The 27239-nt window shown below is 46.9% G+C and overlaps 1 protein-coding gene across 3 annotated transcripts in view; it reads left to right on the forward strand.

The window, feature by feature from the left end:
• Positions 1-27239, forward strand: part of KYNU (kynureninase) — a 940604-nt gene that overhangs the window by 772422 nt on the left and 140943 nt on the right. For all 3 annotated transcript variants that reach the window (XM_086957469.1, XM_086957470.1, XM_086957471.1), the window contains one exon: positions 3278-3363. In XM_086957469.1, the coding sequence (XP_086813595.1) occupies positions 3278-3363 (86 nt within the window). The remainder of the gene's footprint in view (positions 1-3277; positions 3364-27239) is intronic.

Here is a 27239-nt window from a genome sequence, read left to right on the forward strand (position 1 = left end):
AGGAAAGTAATACTGATTGCAATTTTTTCTAATTTAAAGATATCATATCCTTAATGAAATCATTGAACCACAATCCAAGATATTTAATTAAGAGGAAGAATTTATAACCAAAAACTGATACAAATGTGTCTACCTCCAATAAAAAAGCTGGTAGAGAGGTCTGTGGATGAGAAAGAAAAAGTAAATGTCATCAGCATAAACAGAAAATTTTAACTGTTTCCCACCATAAACAAAAACTTAAATTTTTGGATTTGGACGGATTTTTATTAAAAAAGGGCTCTAAGGCAGGGTAAACAGTAAAGGAGAAAGTGTAAAGCCTTGTCTAACATCCTGTAAAGGGGAAAGAATGGGTACAGAAGGCCCTTTACTAAAACAGAAGATTTGGGGGAAGAATACAACAAACAAACATAATTAATAAATTTAGAACCAAAACCAAACCAGAAAAGTGTGAAAAAAATAAAAAATCAGTTAACTCTGTCAAATGCCTTTTCCACATCTAAAGACACAGCTGCTAAAGGAGATTTGTATGACTTAGACTTACTAAGTACAATAAAAATAGTCTAGTATTATCTGAGCGATGCCTGTCTTTAATGAACTCACATTGCTCCCTCCCAACTAGATGAGGTAGAAAAACATCCAATTTAAGAGATAGTATTTTTGCAAATACCTTATAATCTACATTGATTAGAGAAATGAACCAATAATTTTTACATAAGGGATGATCTTTGTTATCATTGGGAAGGATACATATTAAACTATCCTGAAATAAACCCCCAGATTCTTGTAAGGATGCAAAGGAGAGCAAAAGTGGATGTAGATTGGAAAAAAGAAGTTTTTAAAATAGAAATAACATTCTATAGTAAAATCATCAGGTCATAGATCTTTACCTCGTTTAATAGACTGATAGCATTAGAAACATATGGAATTTAAATATCCTCGCCTAAAGAAGAAATATCAATATTCTGTTTTAAAGGAGAAGATATAGGCAATACATACTGAAGAGGGCCCTGGTGATTAGAGGGAGATTCCAGAGAGTAAAGACTTCGAAAGAAATGAATATATTCCAAAGAATAGCTTCATTTTTTTAGATTGTATAATTGGTAGAATTTAAAGAGAGTCAATTTTAGTAAGTTCTTTTAATATTTTAAGGAAATTAGCGAAAAATGTCCCTGCCTTTTTTTGACCACCATGATACTTAGCACTAGATTTGAATAGATACGAATTTGCAGGTGCCATAGAGATTTTATTAAATTCAAATTTAGCAGTAACGAGTTCATCGATATCGAACTTAGACCTATTAATATAAAAGGAATGTTCTAATTGTTGAATACGTGTAATGAGTAATTTTGAATTGATCAAAGACGATTTCCATTTCTGTGTTATAAATACAATAATGAAGTCTCTAGAGGCAGCTTTAAAAGTTTCCTGAATAGTCTGAGGATAAAGATCAGGAGATCCATTTTACCCCAGAAATGTTCTAATAAATTGTTCAAAACCTTGAGAGAATTTGGGATCTGAACAAAGATAATTGTTGAACCTTTAGCTTATAGTGCCTTGGATAGGTGGAAGTAAATCTAAATCCAGGATGACCGGTGTATGATCTGAAATTAATATGGAGCCGATATCAGAATGTACAAGAGTTTGAGCGAGTGCCTTAGAAATAAACAAATAGTCTAATCGAGATTGGGAAAAATGAACAGGGGACAAGAAAGTATACTATCGAAGTGCCAGGTTGCATAGTCTCTAAGCATCAAAAAAAGATCCTTGAAACTGAGTGCACATGTGAAGATGTAAATATACCTTTAGAGTGTCTTTCTATAATGGGATCAAAAACCAAGTAATAATTAGCACCAACAAGAAGATAATCATCATTATAAGTCATCAATTTAGACAATAAGACCTATCAGAGTAGTAGGTGCAGAAAGATTGACAACTGTCAATGGGAGTTTTTCAACAAGTAAGAAAACTGAAACCCATCTAACCTCACCATCAACATCATGAGCAATAACTTTCATATCAAGACTTTTTTGACAAAATAGCGACCCCATTGTATTTCCCTGAACCCGGAGATGCAAAATGATGACCAACCCATTGTTGTTTAAGCTTAGTGCCCTGTAAACTGGAAATACAGGATAAACTCTTTGACGTTTCATAGAGGAGTCTTTAACATTCCATGAAATAAATCTTACAACCATATAAACTACAGTCATAAAACAGATAATTGGAAAAATAAGTCCATAATAACAGCATAAATATGATAAAATATAACCACAAGCGTGTAATAACATAGCAAGATAGATAATAAATGAAATAGAAAAGGGCATCATAGAAAAAGAAGTAGTAGTAATAATACTAGAAGGAAAAAAGAAGATAAAGATAGAAAAAACGAAGATAAAGCAGAAGTAAAGTAAAAAAGGAAAATGAAAAAATATGTTGCATGATAAAGAAAGGTCAAAGAAGAGATATAGGAGCAAGGAGAAGGAGGAATTAGAAAACAAATGACAAAAAAATGACAAAAGCTATTTACAAAATAGAAAAATTGTCATACCAAAAAACAGACACACAAATCTATGGCGGTGAAGCCACATAAAGAAACAACACAGTCAACTGGAGCTCTCAGGACAGAACTGGAGCGAGGAAGGACATACTCCAGCTGGATAGGGAATCCCATTAAGGACAAAACAAAACAAAGCAGCACCTAACAAAAAGAGAAAACATATTATAGAAAGGTTAACATCAAAAGCAGCAACAAAGATAAAGCAAATAAAAACACAAATATACAACAGGTCTTTTAATCTCCATATTTTCCATTCTGCAACTGTCCAGAAAAAGTCCAGAAAAACGTTTAAATGCGGTTGTTGAAAACAATTTCCAAATGATTAAAACATAAAATAAATGTCTTTGGCAGAGGTATTGCGAGTGAAAAGCACTACCCCTCTGGCATCCTTCCAGCTTTATACTTTTCTGTATTTAATAAGTTACATTCATGAGAGTAGCTCCCACTGGGTGCTAGATATACTGTTTGGTTTTCACTAAAACTACAGCTCCCACCAGACTTGGAATTTGGGGGCATGTGGATTGTCCACACGACTTTCCATTGTCAGTGAACAAGAAACTAGACCGAATAGTAAAGCTCCATCAGCAGTAAATGTTTGCCAAGTTTGTTACATTTTCCTCTGCACTGTCATTCACTGGAAAACACTACTTGTTTTTTTATATTATTTCCGCATGTTTAACATCATAAATATGTATTTCCACTTATTGTTCCCCTATTCAGAAATGAAATTAAGTCCAGGAGTTAATGGATTTCGACTCTCTAATCCTCCAATCCTATTGGTTTGCTCCCTGCATGCCAGTTTAGAGGTAAGTCAATACTTACTTGCTGTATTCAGATAAACACACCAAGACCTGGTTATTTGTCATATGGCCACGCTGTGAAGTCTCTTATAAGGTGCCATACATATTGCATCCTTTACCTAAACACTTTTAAAGATGACAATGCACACCAATGCAATTGTACTTGCATTTTCTTCTTCATGTAGGTACTTGTTTTGGTCCAACTAAGTACTTGACAGTAGCACCACAACTTTTCTAGATGACTTTGAAAGGAGACTCACCTATTCTGGAGATACATAGGTTGAATAACCAAATGTTTCGTGCAAAGCAGTCCATTGGTCAAGAAACGTAAAGTCACAATCCTGTAATGAGCCTGTAGTAGAACAGGCAGTGGCCGCAGGAATTTTTTGGACACCGTAACTACTACATTGTAATTGATCCGTGTACATTTTTAATTATTCAGCTAAAATCTCATGAGATTTTTGCATTTTGTACTTGTCTAAAATATGGTAATTTTCTCATATTTTCTTGTCACATGATTTTCCATATTTTTGGAACGCAGGAGTCTGATTTGGGAAGATATTGTGACCATGGAAATTATAAACAGCACCCAAAAGACTTTTTCTTTCAAGCTTCTCTCCTGCCGATATCTCACTGGATTTTATTTATAAGTGAGGCATGCCTTTCAAAACACAAGATATCAGAAACAACATTATACATTGAATGCTTATTCTCGTGTAACTTTTGCAAAAATCTGTAAAATTGTTCAAATAAATATCCAATTATTCCCATCCCTAAATATTGTCCATTATGTCATACTGCATGTACAACTCCACATGAACATCTTGATGAGAAGTAAATGAAGCTCAAATAAAAAGCTTTCTAACTGATGTCAAAAAATGCAACCAAATGGAATGGAAACTAAAAACATTCATGCATCACGTCCCCCTATAATAGCCATTGTTAAAGGCATCCTGACTCAAGTTTAACACTGGTTGCTTCTTGTTTAACCTTGCCTTCCTCAAGTTTAACATATATGGCTAAGTTCTTTTTTTTCTTTTTTTTTTTTTGGTGCAAGACGTTTATTAAGTACCGTTAAGAGTACACAGCATACTGCCACAACCCGGAGGCCGGCTGCCACATCATAAGTCGCCAATCAGGGAAAGGAAAATGGTCAAATAACAATCAGCCGTTGCAGATCTGCATATCAGCACAATATTGAATTAACAGTACAGGCAGAAGTAAAGCATATAAATTCGTCTCACTTTTGTAGTTTTTGAAAACAGTAAAGAAAGAGAACAGAACAAACTCTAAGCATGTGCACCACAGAAAAACACATTGGGGGGGGGGGGGGGGGGGCGGCACCGCGTGGCGACCATGTGGGCTAAGGACAGTTACAGTTCATGGTAGAATGGAGACATCTGAGGGGGGAGCTGTGGGGGGGTGGGGGTAAGGGATAACACAAAGGGAATAAAGTGCATTTTTCAATCGCGAGGCACAGTGAGCTGTGGACCATTCCGCAACACCCCATCAATTCCGCCTCCCCAATCCTAGAACAACAACCGCAGCTCACAATTCATCACTATGTGAAGATTCCGCTATCAGGTAGCATTGCAGCGGGGCCCAGATATCAGTGGGCCTGGATGAGAGCGGCAGTAACTCTGCATACGTGTGAAGTTGTTCCTGACAATATACCAGGTCATTCACCCACTCCTTAAATTTGGGTGCCCTTCCCCTGCCCCAACGACAGGCCACCCTACGTTTGGCCAACAACAAGGCTAACGCTACATATTTGCGGTGAGCCGCCTGCAGAGGTTCCACATACCCCAACAGAGCCATCACAGGAGTCGGTGTTACCTCAGTGTTTATCATTGTAGAAAGGGCCTGAAATACCTGGTCCCAGTACTGCTGTATTCGGGCACACCCCCAAGCAAGATGCAGAAAATCAGCCCCAGGGGCCCCACACCTGTCGCAGGTATCATCATCCCGCAGTCCAAATCTGTGTAAGCGAGCCGGGGTGTAATATAATCTATGCACAAATTTGTAGTGGATGATCCTATACCTGCTGCTGGATGATATACGTTCCGTTTGTTGCAAGCAGAACTCCCATTGTTTATCAGTGAGGGGGGTAGGCAGTTCCCGATCCCATTTTGCCCTGGCAGGAAGTGTAGTGTACTCAATGTGGGCCCGAATGGATCTATATAGCGTAGACACCAGTTTGCGTGGGTTCTCAAATTGTAGGATGTGCTGCAAGGGTAATAGGACAGGTGGCTCATGCGGAAAGTCGGGTGTGAGGGCTTGTAGCCCATGCCGCAGGCGCAGGTAGTAAAAGATCTCCAGTGAAGTAGGGTGTATGCCTCCAAATAGGTGGTCTCTGGTGCGGAACGTGCCATTGTTATACAAGTCCCCCCACGTGTGTACATGAATTTTGGACAGCAGTTTTCGGAAGCCAGTTTCCTGCAGCAGTGGCAGTTGTGGGTGGTATGTCAGGGGCATAAGTGGGTTTTAAAGTAATTGCAGTCCCAGCTTGTCACAAATGCGCACCCAGGCCGTGACAGTGCCAGACAGAGTGGTAGGGGTCTTATCCCTACCTTCCACAATGGTGTACAGTGCTCCCTCTATAGGCGTGGGGTGCGCTAGCCAATGCTCCGCAGCCAGTTGCGGCATGTACCTAGGCTGTCTCACCCAGAAATAGGCGTAATGCGCCTGGGCCGCCCGAAAGTATAGTTCGAAATCAGGCACTCCGAATCCACCCCGCACATAAGGCCTAGTCAGTACCTCCCACTTGAGCCTGGGTTGTCTCCCACCCCACACCAGTTTAAGCATTTCCGATCGAAGCCTTTTAAAGAAGTACGCACCAGGGTGAAAGGGTATGTTGAGGAACAGATAAAGCAGTTTCGGAAGCACAATCATCTTAACCAGAGAGGCTCTTCCCACCATCGAAAGGGGAAGCGTTATCCACCGCGAAACCTGGTCGCCGATCTTGCTGATGGCCGTACCATAGTTCGCCCTCATGAGTGCCTCCCTATCCTTCTCGATGTGAATACCTAGGTACTTAAAGTCACCCTCAGTCCATGTAAGCGGGTATTCCAGTGGGAATGCATGCGTGGACGCAGTGAGGGGGAAGATACAAGATTTGGCCCAGTTTATCTGCACTCCTGAGAGGGCCCCGAACTTAATGAATTCCCTAAGCAATGGGTGTAGGTTATCCCGTGGATGTCGAACATACAGTGTGATGTCGTCTGCGTACATAGATATGAGGATCTGTCTCTGGAAGCATCTTAGCGCGCTGTTCTTGTAGTGTTGCCGCAGTTTAGCAGCTAGGGGTTCCGTGGCGATGGCAAAAAGGAGGGGGGATAGGGGGCACCCCTGCCTGGTCCCTCTGGAGACCTCGAATTCTGGGGAGAGCTGCCCATTAATAAGGACCCTGGCTGCAGGACGTGTATACAGTAGCTTTATCCAGGAAATGAAGATGGCCGGAAATCCCATTCCAGCGAGTCAAATGCCTTGGTGGCATCTAGAAAGATGGCCGCCATGGGCAAGTCCTCATGTACGGAGTCATACACTGAGAAGAAGGTGCGTAGGTTGTGGGACGTAGCTCTCCCTGGGACGAAGCCCGCTTGATCTGGAAGGATAAGGTTTGGCAGCAATAGACTAATTTGTGTGGCAATAAGCTTAGCCAGTATCTTTACATCGCACGTTAGCAACGAGAGGGGTCTGTAGGAGTCACAGTGCGAAGCAGGCTTTCCTGGCTTAAGTAGTGAGATGATCAGCGCAGTCCTCATGGACGCAGGGAGATGACCCACTTCCAGAGCATCCTCATACACTTCCCGCAGTACCGGGGCCATGAATTCAATGTAGGTTTTGTAAACGTCGACAGGGATGCCATCGAGTCCCGTGGCCTTGCCTGACTGCATACTCATGATCGCCTCTTTGACCTCATCAAGCTCAAACGGGGCACTCAAAAAGGCCCGCTGAGCGTCGCTCAGCCACCCAAGCGCGACATCCGTGAGGTAGTCGTCTAGAGACGGCCCGCCCACCCCCTGGAGGTGTATAAAGTACTATAATGGTTAACAAATTCATTAAGTATCTGCGTGGAGTCCCGGAGCAGAAGCCCCTCGGCAGTTTCCAATTCCAGAATGGCAGTAGGCGTCCGCATAAGCCTGACTGTAGCGGCCAACGCCTTCCCGGGCCTCTCACCCTCCCCGTATCTCCGCGCCACCCAATACTTATGCCTAAACTTCGCCTCGCGTGCAGCTTCATCCGAATATTCAGTAACTAAGTCTCTTATCTCCGCAAGCGTGTCGCCAGTAGGGCGTGTTCGGAGGGCTTCCTCCGCCCGTCCCAGCCTCGCCTCCAAAGCCTTCAATCGATTCAGGATAGCTTTAAGCACCCCAGAGCCCTTTGCAATACAGAAACCTCGCAGTGTGACATTAAAGGCATCCCAGATAGTCTCGACATCTTTCACAGAGCCCTTATTTCGTTTAAAAAAATCCAAGCATTCCTCACGAAGTGCCTCCTTAAACTCCTCATCTAAAAGCATCGCAGTCTGCATGCGCCACGCTGTAACAGGGGGGCCTAACTCCGCCCCTCGCAGGGCAATATGAACTGGGGCATGATCTGAATATGTTCTGGGGAGGTTTCGCGCACAAGTCAGTGAGGCATAGAGGTGTGTAGTCAGAAAAAAATAATCAAGCCTAGCCCAGGATTTATATTTACAACAAGGGGTGGTGAGGGACAGAGTCTCTGAATTAAACAGAATACTCTCACCCAGTCAAAAGATCAGGGCTAGATCCAACACCGTTTTTTAGCTCACTGCACCATCCCAGTTTCAGAACCTGGCTGTATGCAAATTAGTCTGTTCCTGTCCCAGTGCATGATGGGAACAGGGCAAACCAAACTACAAAAGCCAATTCTTACACTGGGAAGGAAACAAGCTACCGGGGACCGGTTTCTGGCATTTCAGCCTCTTCGGCCCGGCTTGCTTGAATCCTGATGGTGCAATGAGCAAGGGACTCACATCTGAGTATACCCTTCCACGCTTAGGGTGGACAAAAATATTTACAACAAGGGGTGGTGAGGGACAGAGTCTCTGAATTAAACAGAATACTCTCACCCAGTCAAAAGATCAGGGCTAGATCCAACACCGTTTTTTAGCTCACTGCACCATCCCAGTTTCAGAACCTGGCTGTATGCAAATTAGTCTGTTCCTGTCCCAGTGCATGATGGGAACAGGGCAAACCAAACTACAAAAGCCAATTCTTACACTGGGAAGGAAACAAGCTACCGGGGACCGGTTTCTGGCATTTCAGCCTCTTCGGCCCGGCTTGCTTGAATCCTGATGGTGCAATGAGCAAGGGACTCACATCTGAGTATACCCTTCCACGCTTAGGGTGGACAAAAATATTTACAACAAGGGGTGGTGAGGGACAGAGTCTCTGAATTAAACAGAATACTCTCACCCAGTCAAAAGATCAGGGCTAGATCCAACACCGTTTTTTAGCTCACTGCACCATCCCAGTTTCAGAACCTGGCTGTATGCAAATTAGTCTGTTCCTGTCCCAGTGCATGATGGGAACAGGGCAAACCAAACTACAAAAGCCAATTCTTACACTGGGAAGGAAACAAGCTACCGGGGACCGGTTTCTGGCATTTCAGCCTCTTCGGCCCGGCTTGCTTGAATCCTGATGGTGCAATGAGCAAGGGACTCACATCTGAGTATACCCTTCCACGCTTAGGGTGGACAAAAATATTTACAACAAGGGGTGGTGAGGGACAGAGTCTCTGAATTAAACAGAATACTCTCACCCAGTCAAAAGATCAGGGCTAGATCCAACACCGTTTTTTAGCTCACTGCACCATCCCAGTTTCAGAACCTGGCTGTATGCAAATTAGTCTGTTCCTGTCCCAGTGCATGATGGGAACAGGGCAAACCAAACTACAAAAGCCAATTCTTACACTGGGAAGGAAACAAGCTACCAGGGACCGGTTTCTGGCATTTCAGCCTCTTCGGCCCGGCTTGCTTGAATCCTGATGGTGCAATGAGCAAGGGACTCACATCTGAGTATACCCTTCCACGCTTAGGGTGGACAAAAATATTTACAACAAGGGGTGGTGAGGGACAGAGTCTCTGAATTAAACAGAATACTCTCACCCAGTCAAAAGATCAGGGCTAGATCCAACACCGTTTTTTAGCTCACTGCACGATCCCAGTTTCAGAACCTGGCTGTATGCAAATTAGTCTGTTCCTGTCCCAGTGCATGATGGGAACAGGGCAAACCAAACTACAAAAGCCAATTCTTACACTGGGAAGGAAACAAGCTACCGGGGACCGGTTTCTGGCATTTCAGCCTCTTCGGCCCGGCTTGCTTGAATCCTGATGGTGCAATGAGCAAGGGACTCACATCTGAGTATACCCTTCCACGCTTAGGGTGGACAAAAATATTTACAACAAGGGGTGGTGAGGGACAGAGTCTCTGAATTAAACAGAATACTCTCACCCAGTCAAAAGATCAGGGCTAGATCCAACACCGTTTTTTAGCTCACTGCACCATCCCAGTTTCAGAACCTGGCTGTATGCAAATTAGTCTGTTCCTGTCCCAGTGCATGATGGGAACAGGGCAAACCAAACTACAAAAGCCAATTCTTACACTGGGAAGGAAACAAGCTACCGGGGACCGGTTTCTGGCATTTCAGCCTCTTCGGCCCGGCTTGCTTGAATCCTGATGGTGCAATGAGCAAGGGACTCACATCTGAGTATACCCTTCCACGCTTAGGGTGGACAAAAATATTTACAACAAGGGGTGGTGAGGGACAGAGTCTCTGAATTAAACAGAATACTCTCACCCAGTCAAAAGATCAGGGCTAGATCCAACACCGTTTTTTAGCTCACTGCACCATCCCAGTTTCAGAACCTGGCTGTATGCAAATTAGTCTGTTCCTGTCCCAGTGCATGATGGGAACAGGGCAAACCAAACTACAAAAGCCAATTCTTACACTGGGAAGGAAACAAGCTACCGGGGACCGGTTTCTGGCATTTCAGCCTCTTCGGCCCGGCTTGCTTGAATCCTGATGGTGCAATGAGCAAGGGACTCACATCTGAGTATACCCTTCCACGCTTAGGGTGGACAAAAATATTTACAACAAGGGGTGGTGAGGGACAGAGTCTCTGAATTAAACAGAATACTCTCACCCAGTCAAAAGATCAGGGCTAGATCCAACACCGTTTTTTAGCTCACTGCACCATCCCAGTTTCAGAACCTGGCTGTATGCAAATTAGTCTGTTCCTGTCCCAGTGCATGATGGGAACAGGGCAAACCAAACTACAAAAGCCAATTCTTACACTGGGAAGGAAACAAGCTACCGGGGACCGGTTTCTGGCATTTCAGCCTCTTCGGCCCGGCTTGCTTGAATCCTGATGGTGCAATGAGCAAGGGACTCACATCTGAGTATACCCTTCCACGCTTAGGGTGGACAAAAATATTTACAACAAGGGGTGGTGAGGGACAGAGTCTCTGAATTAAACAGAATACTCTCACCCAGTCAAAAGATCAGGGCTAGATCCAACACCGTTTTTTAGCTCACTGCACCATCCCAGTTTCAGAACCTGGCTGTATGCAAATTAGTCTGTTCCTGTCCCAGTGCATGATGGGAACAGGGCAAACCAAACTACAAAAGCCAATTCTTACACTGGGAAGGAAACAAGCTACCGGGGACCGGTTTCTGGCATTTCAGCCTCTTCGGCCCGGCTTGCTTGAATCCTGATGGTGCAATGAGCAAGGGACTCACATCTGAGTATACCCTTCCACGCTTAGGGTGGACAAAAATATTTACAACAAGGGGTGGTGAGGGACAGAGTCTCTGAATTAAACAGAATACTCTCACCCAGTCAAAAGATCAGGGCTAGATCCAACACCGTTTTTTAGCTCACTGCACCATCCCAGTTTCAGAACCTGGCTGTATGCAAATTAGTCTGTTCCTGTCCCAGTGCATGATGGGAACAGGGCAAACCAAACTACAAAAGCCAATTCTTACACTGGGAAGGAAACAAGCTACCGGGGACCGGTTTCTGGCATTTCAGCCTCTTCGGCCCGGCTTGCTTGAATCCTGATGGTGCAATGAGCAAGGGACTCACATCTGAGTATACCCTTCCACGCTTAGGGTGGACAAAAATATTTACAACAAGGGGTGGTGAGGGACAGAGTCTCTGAATTAAACAGAATACTCTCACCCAGTCAAAAGATCAGGGCTAGATCCAACACCGTTTTTTAGCTAACTGCACCATCCCAGTTTCAGAACCTGGCTGTATGCAAATTAGTCTGTTCCTGTCCCAGTGCATGATGGGAACAGGGCAAACCAAACTACAAAAGCCAATTCTTACACTGGGAAGGAAACAAGCTACCGGGGACCGGTTTCTGGCATTTCAGCCTCTTCGGCCCGGCTTGCTTGAATCCTGATGGTGCAATGAGCAAGGGACTCACATCTGAGTATACCCTTCCACGCTTAGGGTGGACAAAAATATTTACAACAAGGGGTGGTGAGGGACAGAGTCTCTGAATTAAACAGAATACTCTCACCCAGTCAAAAGATCAGGGCTAGATCCAACACCGTTTTTTAGCTCACTGCACCATCCCAGTTTCAGAACCTGGCTGTATGCAAATTAGTCTGTTCCTGTCCCAGTGCATGATGGGAACAGGGCAAACCAAACTACAAAAGCCAATTCTTACACTGGGAAGGAAACAAGCTACCGGGGACCGGTTTCTGGCATTTCAGCCTCTTCGGCCCGGCTTGCTTGAATCCTGATGGTGCAATGAGCAAGGGACTCACATCTGAGTATACCCTTCCACGCTTAGGGTGGACAAAAATATTTACAACAAGGGGTGGTGAGGGACAGAGTCTCTGAATTAAACAGAATACTCTCACCCAGTCAAAAGATCAGGGCTAGATCCAACACCGTTTTTTAGCTCACTGCACCATCCCAGTTTCAGAACCTGGCTGTATGCAAATTAGTCTGTTCCTGTCCCAGTGCATGATGGGAACAGGGCAAACCAAACTACAAAAGCCAATTCTTACACTGGGAAGGAAACAAGCTACCGGGGACCGGTTTCTGGCATTTCAGCCTCTTCGGCCCGGCTTGCTTGAATCCTGATGGTGCAATGAGCAAGGGACTCACATCTGAGTATACCCTTCCACGCTTAGGGTGGACAAAAATATTTACAACAAGGGGTGGTGAGGGACAGAGTCTCTGAATTAAACAGAATACTCTCACCCAGTCAAAAGATCAGGGCTAGATCCAACACCGTTTTTTAGCTCACTGCACCATCCCAGTTTCAGAACCTGGCTGTATGCAAATTAGTCTGTTCCTGTCCCAGTGCATGATGGGAACAGGGCAAACCAAACTACAAAAGCCAATTCTTACACTGGGAAGGAAACAAGCTACCGGGGACCGGTTTCTGGCATTTCAGCCTCTTCGGCCCGGCTTGCTTGAATCCTGATGGTGCAATGAGCAAGGGACTCACATCTGAGTATACCCTTCCACGCTTAGGGTGGACAAAAATATTTACAACAAGGGGTGGTGAGGGACAGAGTCTCTGAATTAAACAGAATACTCTCACCCAGTCAAAAGATCAGGGCTAGATCCAACACCGTTTTTTAGCTCACTGCACCATCCCAGTTTCAGAACCTGGCTGTATGCAAATTAGTCTGTTCCTGTCCCAGTGCATGATGGGAACAGGGCAAACCAAACTACAAAAGCCAATTCTTACACTGGGAAGGAAACAAGCTACCGGGGACCGGTTTCTGGCATTTCAGCCTCTTCGGCCCGGCTTGCTTGAATCCTGATGGTGCAATGAGCAAGGGACTCACATCTGAGTATACCCTTCCACGCTTAGGGTGGACAAAAATATTTACAACAAGGGGTGGTGAGGGACAGAGTCTCTGAATTAAACAGAATACTCTCACCCAGTCAAAAGATCAGGGCTAGATCCAACACCGTTTTTTAGCTCACTGCACCATCCCAGTTTCAGAACCTGGCTGTATGCAAATTAGTCTGTTCCTGTCCCAGTGCATGATGGGAACAGGGCAAACCAAACTACAAAAGCCAATTCTTACACTGGGAAGGAAACAAGCTACCGGGGACCGGTTTCTGGCATTTCAGCCTCTTCGGCCCGGCTTGCTTGAATCCTGATGGTGCAATGAGCAAGGGACTCACATCTGAGTATACCCTTCCACGCTTAGGGTGGACAAAAATATTTACAACAAGGGGTGGTGAGGGACAGAGTCTCTGAATTAAACAGAATACTCTCACCCAGTCAAAAGATCAGGGCTAGATCCAACACCGTTTTTTAGCTCACTGCACCATCCCAGTTTCAGAACCTGGCTGTATGCAAATTAGTCTGTTCCTGTCCCAGTGCATGATGGGAACAGGGCAAACCAAACTACAAAAGCCAATTCTTACACTGGGAAGGAAACAAGCTACCGGGGACCGGTTTCTGGCATTTCAGCCTCTTCGGCCCGGCTTGCTTGAATCCTGATGGTGCAATGAGCAAGGGACTCACATCTGAGTATACCCTTCCACGCTTAGGGTGGACAAAAATATTTACAACAAGGGGTGGTGAGGGACAGAGTCTCTGAATTAAACAGAATACTCTCACCCAGTCAAAAGATCAGGGCTAGATCCAACACCGTTTTTTAGCTCACTGCACCATCCCAGTTTCAGAACCTGGCTGTATGCAAATTAGTCTGTTCCTGTCCCAGTGCATGATGGGAACAGGGCAAACCAAACTACAAAAGCCAATTCTTACACTGGGAAGGAAACAAGCTACCGGGGACCGGTTTCTGGCATTTCAGCCTCTTCGGCCCGGCTTGCTTGAATCCTGATGGTGCAATGAGCAAGGGACTCACATCTGAGTATACCCTTCCACGCTTAGGGTGGACAAAAATATTTACAACAAGGGGTGGTGAGGGACAGAGTCTCTGAATTAAACAGAATACTCTCACCCAGTCAAAAGATCAGGGCTAGATCCAACACCGTTTTTTAGCTCACTGCACCATCCCAGTTTCAGAACCTGGCTGTATGCAAATTAGTCTGTTCCTGTCCCAGTGCATGATGGGAACAGGGCAAACCAAACTACAAAAGCCAATTCTTACACTGGGAAGGAAACAAGCTACCGGGGACCGGTTTCTGGCATTTCAGCCTCTTCGGCCCGGCTTGCTTGAATCCTGATGGTGCAATGAGCAAGGGACTCACATCTGAGTATACCCTTCCACGCTTAGGGTGGACAAAAATATTTACAACAAGGGGTGGTGAGGGACAGAGTCTCTGAATTAAACAGAATACTCTCACCCAGTCAAAAGATCAGGGCTAGATCCAACACCGTTTTTTAGCTCACTGCACCATCCCAGTTTCAGAACCTGGCTGTAAGCAAATTAGTCTGTTCCTGTCCCAGTGCATGATGGGAACAGGGCAAACCAAACTACAAAAGCCAATTCTTACACTGGGAAGGAAACAAGCTACCGGGGACCGGTTTCTGGCATTTCAGCCTCTTCGGCCCGGCTTGCTTGAATCCTGATGGTGCAATGAGCAAGGGACTCACATCTGAGTATACCCTTCCACGCTTAGGGTGGACAAAAATATTTACAACAAGGGGTGGTGAGGGACAGAGTCTCTGAATTAAACAGAATACTCTCACCCAGTCAAAAGATCAGGGCTAGATCCAACACCGTTTTTTAGCTCACTGCACCATCCCAGTTTCAGAACCTGGCTGTATGCAAATTAGTCTGTTCCTGTCCCAGTGCATGATGGGAACAGGGCAAACCAAACTACAAAAGCCAATTCTTACACTGGGAAGGAAACAAGCTACCGGGGACCGGTTTCTGGCATTTCAGCCTCTTCGGCCCGGCTTGCTTGAATCCTGATGGTGCAATGAGCAAGGGACTCACATCTGAGTATACCCTTCCACGCTTAGGGTGGACAAAAATATTTACAACAAGGGGTGGTGAGGGACAGAGTCTCTGAATTAAACAGAATACTCTCACCCAGTCAAAAGATCAGGGCTAGATCCAACACCGTTTTTTAGCTCACTGCACCATCCCAGTTTCAGAACCTGGCTGTATGCAAATTAGTCTGTTCCTGTCCCAGTGCATGATGGGAACAGGGCAAACCAAACTACAAAAGCCAATTCTTACACTGGGAAGGAAACAAGCTACCGGGGACCGGTTTCTGGCATTTCAGCCTCTTCGGCCCGGCTTGCTTGAATCCTGATGGTGCAATGAGCAAGGGACTCACATCTGAGTATACCCTTCCACGCTTAGGGTGGACAAAAATATTTACAACAAGGGGTGGTGAGGGACAGAGTCTCTGAATTAAACAGAATACTCTCACCCAGTCAAAAGATCAGGGCTAGATCCAACACCGTTTTTTAGCTCACTGCACCATCCCAGTTTCAGAACCTGGCTGTATGCAAATTAGTCTGTTCCTGTCCCAGTGCATGATGGGAACAGGGCAAACCAAACTACAAAAGCCAATTCTTACACTGGGAAGGAAACAAGCTACCGGGGACCGGTTTCTGGCATTTCAGCCTCTTCGGCCCGGCTTGCTTGAATCCTGATGGTGCAATGAGCAAGGGACTCACATCTGAGTATACCCTTCCACGCTTAGGGTGGACAAAAATATTTACAACAAGGGGTGGTGAGGGACAGAGTCTCTGAATTAAACAGAATACTCTCACCCAGTCAAAAGATCAGGGCTAGATCCAACACCGTTTTTTAGCTCACTGCACCATCCCAGTTTCAGAACCTGGCTGTATGCAAATTAGTCTGTTCCTGTCCCAGTGCATGATGGGAACAGGGCAAACCAAACTACAAAAGCCAATTCTTACACTGGGAAGGAAACAAGCTACCGGGGACCGGTTTCTGGCATTTCAGCCTCTTCGGCCCGGCTTGCTTGAATCCTGATGGTGCAATGAGCAAGGGACTCACATCTGAGTATACCCTTCCACGCTTAGGGTGGACAAAAATATTTACAACAAGGGGTGGTGAGGGACAGAGTCTCTGAATTAAACAGAATACTCTCACCCAGTCAAAAGATCAGGGCTAGATCCAACACCGTTTTTTAGCTCACTGCACCATCCCAGTTTCAGAACCTGGCTGTATGCAAATTAGTCTGTTCCTGTCCCAGTGCATGATGGGAACAGGGCAAACCAAACTACAAAAGCCAATTCTTACACTGGGAAGGAAACAAGCTACCGGGGACCGGTTTCTGGCATTTCAGCCTCTTCGGCCCGGCTTGCTTGAATCCTGATGGTGCAATGAGCAAGGGACTCACATCTGAGTATACCCTTCCACGCTTAGGGTGGACAAAAATATTTACAACAAGGGGTGGTGAGGGACAGAGTCTCTGAATTAAACAGAATACTCTCACCCAGTCAAAAGATCAGGGCTAGATCCAACACCGTTTTTTAGCTCACTGCACCATCCCAGTTTCAGAACCTGGCTGTATGCAAATTAGTCTGTTCCTGTCCCAGTGCATGATGGGAACAGGGCAAACCAAACTACAAAAGCCAATTCTTACACTGGGAAGGAAACAAGCTACCGGGGACCGGTTTCTGGCATTTCAGCCTCTTCGGCCCGGCTTGCTTGAATCCTGATGGTGCAATGAGCAAGGGACTCACATCTGAGTATACCCTTCCACGCTTAGGGTGGACAAAAATATTTACAACAAGGGGTGGTGAGGGACAGAGTCTCTGAATTAAACAGAATACTCTCACCCAGTCAAAAGATCAGGGCTAGATCCAACACCGTTTTTTAGCTCACTGCACCATCCCAGTTTCAGAACCTGGCTGTAAGCAAATTAGTCTGTTCCTGTCCCAGTGCATGATGGGAACAGGGCAAACCAAACTACAAAAGCCAATTCTTACACTGGGAAGGAAACAAGCTACCGGGGACCGGTTTCTGGCATTTCAGCCTCTTCGGCCCGGCTTGCTTGAATCCTGATGGTGCAATGAGCAAGGGACTCACATCTGAGTATACCCTTCCACGCTTAGGGTGGACAAAAATATTTACAACAAGGGGTGGTGAGGGACAGAGTCTCTGAATTAAACAGAATACTCTCACCCAGTCAAAAGATCAGGGCTAGATCCAACACCGTTTTTTAGCTCACTGCACCATCCCAGTTTCAGAACCTGGCTGTATGCAAATTAGTCTGTTCCTGTCCCAGTGCATGATGGGAACAGGGCAAACCAAACTATAAAAGCCAATTCTTACACTGGGAAGGAAACAAGCTACCGGGGACCGGTTTCTGGCATTTCAGCCTCTTCGGCCCGGCTCGCTTGAATCCTGATGGTGCAATGAGCAAGGGACTCACATCTGAGTATACCCTTCCACGCTTAGGGTGGACAAAAATATTTACAACAAGGGGTGGTGAGGGACAGAGTCTCTGAATTAAACAGAATACTCTCACCCAGTCAAAAGATCAGGGCTAGATCCAACACCGTTTTTTAGCTCACTGCACCATCCCAGTTTCAGAACCTGGCTGTATGCAAATTAGTCTGTTCCTGTCCCAGTGCATGATGGGAACAGGGCAAACCAAACTACAAAAGCCAATTCTTACACTGGGAAGGAAACAAGCTACCGGGGACCGGTTTCTGGCATTTCAGCCTCTTCGGCCCGGCTTGCTTGAATCCTGATGGTGCAATGAGCAAGGGACTCACATCTGAGTATACCCTTCCACGCTTAGGGTGGACAAAAATATTTACAACAAGGGGTGGTGAGGGACAGAGTCTCTGAATTAAACAGAATACTCTCACCCAGTCAAAAGATCAGGGCTAGATCCAACACCGTTTTTTAGCTCACTGCACCATCCCAGTTTCAGAACCTGGCTGTATGCAAATTAGTCTGTTCCTGTCCCAGTGCATGATGGGAACAGGGCAAACCAAACTACAAAAGCCAATTCTTACACTGGGAAGGAAACAAGCTACTGGGGACCGGTTTCTGGCATTTCAGCCTCTTCGGCCCGGCTTGCTTGAATCCTGATGGTGCAATGAGCAAGTTTAGTCTGCCCTGTTCCCATGATGCACTGGGCCAGGGACAGACTGATTTGCATATAGCCAGGTTCTGAGCTGGGATGGGGCAGTGAGATAAATAACGGTGATGGATCAAGCCCTGATCTTTGGACTGGGTAAGAGTGGTCTGTTTAACTCAGACACTCTGTTCATCACCACCCCCTTTTCTAAATCGTTTTTGGCCACTATAGGTGTGGCAGGGTATACTCAGACATGAGTCCCTTTCTCACTGCTCCATCAGGATTCAAGCAAGCCGGGCCGAAGAAGGCTGAAATGCCAGAAACCGGTCCCCGGTAGCTTGTCTCCTTTCTGGTGAAGAATTGGCTTGGTAGTTTAGTCTGCCCTGTTCCCATGATGCACTGGGCCAGGGACAGACTGATTTGCATATAGCCAGGTTCTGAGCTGGGATGGGGCAGTGAGATAAATAACGGTGATGGATCAAGCCCTGATCTTTGGACTGGGTAAGAGTGGTCTGTTTAACTCAGACACTCTGTTCATCACCACCCCCTTTTCTAAATCGTTTTTGGCCACTATAGGTGTGGCAGGGTATACTCAGACATGAGTCCCTTTCTCACTGCTCCATCAGGATTCAAGCAAGCCGGGCCGAAGAAGGCTGAAATGCCAGAAACCGGTCCCCGGTAGCTTGTCTCCTTTCTGGTGAAGAATTGGCTTGGTAGTTTAGTCTGCCCTGTTCCCATGATGCACTGGGCCAGGGACAGACTGATTTGCATATAGCCAGGTTCTGAGCTGGGATGGGGCAGTGAGATAAATAACGGTGATGGATCAAGCCCTGATCTTTGGACTGGGTAAGAGTGGTCTGTTTAACTCAGACACTCTGTTCATCACCACCCCCTTTTCTAAATCGTTTTTGGCCACTATAGGTGTGGCAGGGTATACTCAGACATGAGTCCCTTTCTCACTGCTCCATCAGGATTCAAGCAAGCCGGGCCGAAGAAGGCTGAAATGCCAGAAACCGGTCCCCGGTAGCTTGTCTCCTTTCTGGTGAAGAATTGGCTTGGTAGTTTAGTCTGCCCTGTTCCCATGATGCACTGGGCCAGGGACAGACTGATTTGCATATAGCCAGGTTCTGAGCTGGGATGGGGCAGTGAGATAAATAACGGTGATGGATCAAGCCCTGATCTTTGGACTGGGTAAGAGTGGTCTGTTTAACTCAGACACTCTGTTCATCACCACCCCCTTTTCTAAATCGTTTTTGGCCACTATAGGTGTGGCAGGGTATACTCAGACATGAGTCCCTTTCTCACTGCTCCATCAGGATTCAAGCAAGCCGGGTCGAAGAAGGCTGAAATGCCAGAAACCGGTCCCCGGTAGCTTGTCTCCTTTCTGGTGAAGAATTGGCTTGGTAGTTTAGTCTGCCCTGTTCCCATGATGCACTGGGCCAGGGACAGACTGATTTGCATATAGCCAGGTTCTGAGCTGGGATGGGGCAGTGAGATAAATAACGGTGATGGATCAAGCCCTGATCTTTGGACTGGGTAAGAGTGGTCTGTTTAACTCAGACACTCTGTTCATCACCACCCCCTTTTCTAAATCGTTTTTGGCCACTATAGGTGTGGCAGGGTATACTCAGACATGAGTCCCTTTCTCACTGCTCCATCAGGATTCAAGCAAGCCGGGCCGAAGAAGGCTGAAATGCCAGAAACCGGTCCCCGGTAGCTTGTCTCCTTTCTGGTGAAGAATTGGCTTGGTAGTTTAGTCTGCCCTGTTCCCATGATGCACTGGGCCAGGGACAGACTGATTTGCATATAGCCAGGTTCTGAGCTGGGATGGGGCAGTGAGATAAATAACGGTGATGGATCAAGCCCTGATCTTTGGACTGGGTAAGAGTGGTCTGTTTAACTCAGACACTCTGTTCATCACCACCCCCTTTTCTAAATCGTTTTTGGCCACTATAGGTGTGGCAGGGTATACTCAGACATGAGTCCCTTTCTCACTGCTCCATCAGGATTCAAGCAAGCCGGGCCGAAGAAGGCTGAAATGCCAGAAACCGGTCCCCGGTAGCTTGTCTCCTTTCTGGTGAAGAATTGGCTTGGTAGTTTAGTCTGCCCTGTTCCCATGATGCACTGGGCCAGGGACAGACTGATTTGCATATAGCCAGGTTCTGAGCTGGGATGGGGCAGTGAGATAAATAACGGCGATGGATCAAGCCCTGATCTTTGGACTGGGTAAGAGTGGTCTGTTTAACTCAGACACTCTGTTCATCACCACCCCCTTTTCTAAATCGTTTTTGGCCACTATAGGTGTGGCAGGGTATACTCAGACATGAGTCCCTTTCTCACTGCTCCATCAGGATTCAAGCAAGCCGGGCCGAAGAAGGCTGAAATGCCAGAAACCGGTCCCCGGTAGCTTGTCTCCTTTCTGGTGAAGAATTGGCTTGGTAGTTTAGTCTGCCCTGTTCCCATGATGCACTGGGCCAGGGACAGACTGATTTGCATATAGCCAGGTTCTGAGCTGGGATGGGGCAGTGAGATAAATAACGGTGATGGATCAAGCCCTGATCTTTGGACTGGGTAAGAGTGGTCTGTTTAACTCAGACACTCTGTTCATCACCACCCCCTTTTCTAAATCGTTTTTGGCCACTATAGGTGTGGCAGGGTATACTCAGACATGAGTCCCTTTCTCACTGCTCCATCAGGATTCAAGCAAGCCGGGCCGAAGAAGGCTGAAATGCCAGAAACCGGTCCCCGGTAGCTTGTCTCCTTTCTGGTGAAGAATTGGCTTGGTAGTTTAGTCTGCCCTGTTCCCATGATGCACTGGGCCAGGGACAGACTGATTTGCATATAGCCAGGTTCTGAGCTGGGATGGGGCAGTGAGATAAATAACGGTGATGGATCAAGCCCTGATCTTTGGACTGGGTAAGAGTGGTCTGTTTAACTCAGACACTCTGTTCATCACCACCCCCTTTTCTAAATCGTTTTTGGCCACTATAGGTGTGGCAGGGTATACTCAGACATGAGTCCCTTTCTCACTGCTCCATCAGGATTCAAGCAAGCCGGGCCGAAGAAGGCTGAAATGCCAGAAACCGGTCCCCGGTAGCTTGTCTCCTTTCTGGTGAAGAATTGGCTTGGTAGTTTAGTCTGCCCTGTTCCCATGATGCACTGGGCCAGGGACAGACTGATTTGCATATAGCCAGGTTCTGAGCTGGGATGGGGCAGTGAGATAAATAACGGTGATGGATCAAGCCCTGATCTTTGGACTGGGTAAGAGTGGTCTGTTTAACTCAGACACTCTGTTCATCACCACCCCCTTTTCTAAATCGTTTTTGGCCACTATAGGTGTGGCAGGGTATACTCAGACATGAGTCCCTTTCTCACTGCTCCATCAGGATTCAAGCAAGCCGGGCCGAAGAAGGCTGAAATGCCAGAAACCGGTCCCCGGTAGCTTGTCTCCTTTCTGGTGAAGAATTGGCTTGGTAGTTTAGTCTGCCCTGTTCCCATGATGCACTGGGCCAGGGACAGACTGATTTGCATATAGCCAGGTTCTGAGCTGGGATGGGGCAGTGAGATAAATAACGGTGATGGATCAAGCCCTGATCTTTGGACTGGGTAAGAGTGGTCTGTTTAACTCAGACACTCTGTTCATCACCACCCCCTTTTCTAAATCGTTTTTGGCCACTATAGGTGTGGCAGGGTATACTCAGACATGAGTCCCTTTCTCACTGCTCCATCAGGATTCAAGCAAGCCGGGCCGAAGAAGGCTGAAATGCCAGAAACCGGTCCCCGGTAGCTTGTCTCCTTTCTGGTGAAGAATTGGCTTGGTAGTTTAGTCTGCCCTGTTCCCATGATGCACTGGGCCAGGGACAGACTGATTTGCATATAGCCAGGTTCTGAGCTGGGATGGGGCAGTGAGATAAATAACGGTGACGGATCAAGCCCTGATCTTTGGACTGGGTAAGAGTGGTCTGTTTAACTCAGACACTCTGTTCATCACCACCCCCTTTTCTAAATCGTTTTTGGCCACTATAGGTGTGGCAGGGTATACTCAGACATGAGTCCCTTTCTCACTGCTCCATCAGGATTCAAGCAAGCCGGGCCGAAGAAGGCTGAAATGCCAGAAACCGGTCCCCGGTAGCTTGTCTCCTTTCTGGTGAAGAATTGGCTTGGTAGTTTAGTCTGCCCTGTTCCCATGATGCACTGGGCCAGGGACAGACTGATTTGCATATAGCCAGGTTCTGAGCTGGGATGGGGCAGTGAGATAAATAACGGTGATGGATCAAGCCCTGATCTTTGGACTGGGTAAGAGTGGTCTGTTTAACTCAGACACTCTGTTCATCACCACCCCCTTTTCTAAATCGTTTTTGGCCACTATAGGTGTGGCAGGGTATACTCAGACATGAGTCCCTTTCTCACTGCTCCATCAGGATTCAAGCAAGCCGGGCCGAAGAAGGCTGAAATGCCAGAAACCGGTCCCCGGTAGCTTGTCTCCTTTCTGGTGAAGAATTGGCTTGGTAGTTTAGTCTGCCCTGTTCCCATGATGCACTGGGCCAGGGACAGACTGATTTGCATATAGCCAGGTTCTGAGCTGGGATGGGGCAGTGAGATAAATAACGGTGATGGATCAAGCCCTGATCTTTGGACTGGGTAAGAGTGGTCTGTTTAACTCAGACACTCTGTTCATCACCACCCCCTTTTCTAAATCGTTTTTGGCCACTATAGGTGTGGCAGGGTATACTCAGACATGAGTCCCTTTCTCACTGCTCCATCAGGATTCAAGCAAGCCGGGCCGAAGAAGGCTGAAATGCCAGAAACCGGTCCCCGGTAGCTTGTCTCCTTTCTGGTGAAGAATTGGCTTGGTAGTTTAGTCTGCCCTGTTCCCATGATGCACTGGGCCAGGGACAGACTGATTTGCATATAGCCAGGTTCTGAGCTGGGATGGGGCAGTGAGATAAATAACGGTGATGGATCAAGCCCTGATCTTTGGACTGGGTAAGAGTGGTCTGTTTAACTCAGACACTCTGTTCATCACCACCCCCTTTTCTAAATCGTTTTTGGCCACTATAGGTGTGGCAGGGTATACTCAGACATGAGTCCCTTTCTCACTGCTCCATCAGGATTCAAGCAAGCCGGGCCGAAGAAGGCTGAAATGCCAGAAACCGGTCCCCGGTAGCTTGTCTCCTTTCTGGTGAAGAATTGGCTTGGTAGTTTAGTCTGCCCTGTTCCCATGATGCACTGGGCCAGGGACAGACTGATTTGCATATAGCCAGGTTCTGAGCTGGGATGGGGCAGTGAGATAAATAACGGTGATGGATCAAGCCCTGATCTTTGGACTGGGTAAGAGTGGTCTGTTTAACTCAGACACTCTGTTCATCACCACCCCCTTTTCTAAATCGTTTTTGGCCACTATAGGTGTGGCAGGGTATACTCAGACATGAGTCCCTTTCTCACTGCTCCATCAGGATTCAAGCAAGCCGGGCCGAAGAAGGCTGAAATGCCAGAAACCGGTCCCCGGTAGCTTGTCTCCTTTCTGGTGAAGAATTGGCTTGGTAGTTTAGTCTGCCCTGTTCCCATGATGCACTGGGCCAGGGACAGACTGATTTGCATATAGCCAGGTTCTGAGCTGGGATGGGGCAGTGAGATAAATAACGGTGATGGATCAAGCCCTGATCTTTGGACTGGGTAAGAGTGGTCTGTTTAACTCAGACACTCTGTTCATCACCACCCCCTTTTCTAAATCGTTTTTGGCCACTCTAGGTGTGGCAGGGTATACTCAGACATGAGTCCCTTTCTCACTGCTCCATCAGGATTCAAGCAAGCCGGGCCGAAGAAGGCTGAAATGCCAGAAACCGGTCCCCGGTAGCTTGTCTCCTTTCTGGTGAAGAATTGGCTTGGTAGTTTAGTCTGCCCTGTTCCCATGATGCACTGGGCCAGGGACAGACTGATTTGCATATAGCCAGGTTCTGAGCTGGGATGGGGCAGTGAGATAAATAACGGTGATGGATCAAGCCCTGATCTTTGGACTGGGTAAGAGTGGTCTGTTTAACTCAGACACTCTGTTCATCACCACCCCCTTTTCTAAATCGTTTTTGGCCACTATAGGTGTGGCAGGGTATACTCAGACATGAGTCCCTTTCTCACTGCTCCATCAGGATTCAAGCAAGCCGGGCCGAAGAAGGCTGAAATGCCAGAAACCGGTCCCCGGTAGCTTGTCTCCTTTCTGGTGAAGAATTGGCTTGGTAGTTTAGTCTGCCCTGTTCCCATGATGCACTGGGCCAGGGACAGACTGATTTGCATATAGCCAGGTTCTGAGCTGGGATGGGGCAGTGAGATAAATAACGGTGATGGATCAAGCCCTGATCTTTGGACTGGGTAAGAGTGGTCTGTTTAACTCAGACACTCTGTTCATCACCACCCCCTTTTCTAAATCGTTTTTGGCCACTATAGGTGTGGCAGGGTATACTCAGACATGAGTCCCTTTCTCACTGCTCCATCAGGATTCAAGCAAGCCGGGCCGAAGAAGGCTGAAATGCCAGAAACCGGTCCCCGGTAGCTTGTCTCCTTTCTGGTGAAGAATTGGCTTGGTAGTTTAGTCTGCCCTGTTCCCATGATGCACTGGGCCAGGGACAGACTGATTTGCATATAGCCAGGTTCTGAGCTGGGATGGGGCAGTGAGATAAATAACGGTGATGGATCAAGCCCTGATCTTTGGACTGGGTAAGAGTGGTCTGTTTAACTCAGACACTCTGTTCATCACCACCCCCTTTTCTAAATCGTTTTTGGCCACTATAGGTGTGGCAGGGTATACTCAGACATGAGTCCCTTTCTCACTGCTCCATCAGGATTCAAGCAAGCCGGGCCGAAGAAGGCTGAAATGCCAGAAACCGGTCCCCGGTAGCTTGTCTCCTTTCTGGTGAAGAATTGGCTTGGTAGTTTAGTCTGCCCTGTTCCCATGATGCACTGGGCCAGGGACAGACTGATTTGCATATAACCAGGTTCTGAGCTGGGATGGGGCAGTGAGATAAATAACGGTGATGGATCAAGCCCTGATCTTTGGACTGGGTAAGAGTGGTCTGTTTAACTCAGACACTCTGTTCATCACCACCCCCTTTTCTAAATCGTTTTTGGCCACTATAGGTGTGGCTGGGTATACTCAGACATGAGTCCCTTTCTCACTGCTCCATCAGGATTCAAGCAAGCCGGGCCGAAGAAGGCTGAAATGCCAGAAACCGGTCCCCGGTAGCTTGTCTCCTTTCTGGTGAAGAATTGGCTTGGTAGTTTAGTCTGCCCTGTTCCCATGATGCACTGGGCCAGGGACAGACTGATTTGCATATAGCCAGGTTCTGAGCTGGGATGGGGCAGTGAGATAAATAACGGTGATGGATCAAGCCCTGATCTTTGGACTGGGTAAGAGTGATCTGTTTAACTCAGACACTCTGTTCATCACCACCCCCTTTTCTAAATCGTTTTTGGCCACTATAGGTGTGGCAGGGTATACTCAGACATGAGTCCCTTTCTCACTGCTCCATCAGGATTCAAGCAAGCCGGGCCGAAGAAGGCTGAAATGCCAGAAACCGGTCCCCGGTAGCTTGTCTCCTTTCTGGTGAAGAATTGGCTTGGTAGTTTAGTCTGCCCTGTTCCCATGATGCACTGGGCCAGGGACAGACTGATTTGCATATAGCCAGGTTCTGAGCTGGGATGGGGCAGTGAGATAAATAACGGTGATGGATCAAGCCCTGATCTTTGGACTGGGTAAGAGTGGTCTGTTTAACTCAGACACTCTGTTCATCACCACCCCCTTTTCTAAATCGTTTTTGGCCACTATAGGTGTGGCAGGGTATACTCAGACATGAGTCCCTTTCTCACTGCTCCATCAGGATTCAAGCAAGCCGGGCCGAAGAAGGCTGAAATGCCAGAAACCGGTCCCCGGTAGCTTGTCTCCTTTCTGGTGAAGAATTGGCTTGGTAGTTTAGTCTGCCCTGTTCCCATGATGCACTGGGCCAGGGACAGACTGATTTGCATATAGCCAGGTTCTGAGCTGGGATGGGGCAGTGAGATAAATAACGGTGATGGATCAAGCCCTGATCTTTGGACTGGGTAAGAGTGGTCTGTTTAACTCAGACACTCTGTTCATCACCACCCCCTTTTCTAAATCGTTTTTGGCCACTATAGGTGTGGCAGGGTATACTCAGACATGAGTCCCTTTCTCACTGCTCCATCAGGATTCAAGCAAGCCGGGCCGAAGAAGGCTGAAATGCCAGAAACCGGTCCCCGGTAGCTTGTCTCCTTTCTGGTGAAGAATTGGCTTGGTAGTTTAGTCTGCCCTGTTCCCATGATGCACTGGGCCAGGGACAGACTGATTTGCATATAGCCAGGTTCTGAGCTGGGATGGGGCAGTGAGATAAATAACGGTGATGGATCAAGCCCTGATCTTTGGACTGGGTAAGAGTGGTCTGTTTAACTCAGACACTCTGTTCATCACCACCCCCTTTTCTAAATAGCCCAGGATTTAGCCTGTGCCATAAAATGCGTACCCTCCCTCTTCGGCCCGCAGTGTGCGCGCCAGGCATCTACAAGGTGGTTCTCTTCCAAAATGGCGCGCAGTACTTCCCGCCCTTTCGTGTAGTGATGCGGAGCTTGATGTGAGCGATCCAGGGTCGGGTTAACAGCAACATTGAAATCTCCCCCCCATATTATGTGTTGCGATCCTGTTTCCAATATCGCAGCCCAAAGCATTTCAAAGTATTGCGGGTCGTCCACATTAGGCCCATAACAACATGCAAGGGCCACTGTCACACGCCCCAATCTACCCCACACCAGACAATATCTCCCCTGTGCATCCGCCTTGGAGCCAGCCATATGAAAGGGAGTAGATTTCTTCACCAATATA

Source organism: Lissotriton vulgaris, chromosome 2_1, assembly GCF_964263255.1.
Source record: "Lissotriton vulgaris chromosome 2_1, aLisVul1.2, whole genome shotgun sequence".
Taxonomy (NCBI): domain Eukaryota; kingdom Metazoa; phylum Chordata; class Amphibia; order Caudata; family Salamandridae; genus Lissotriton; species Lissotriton vulgaris.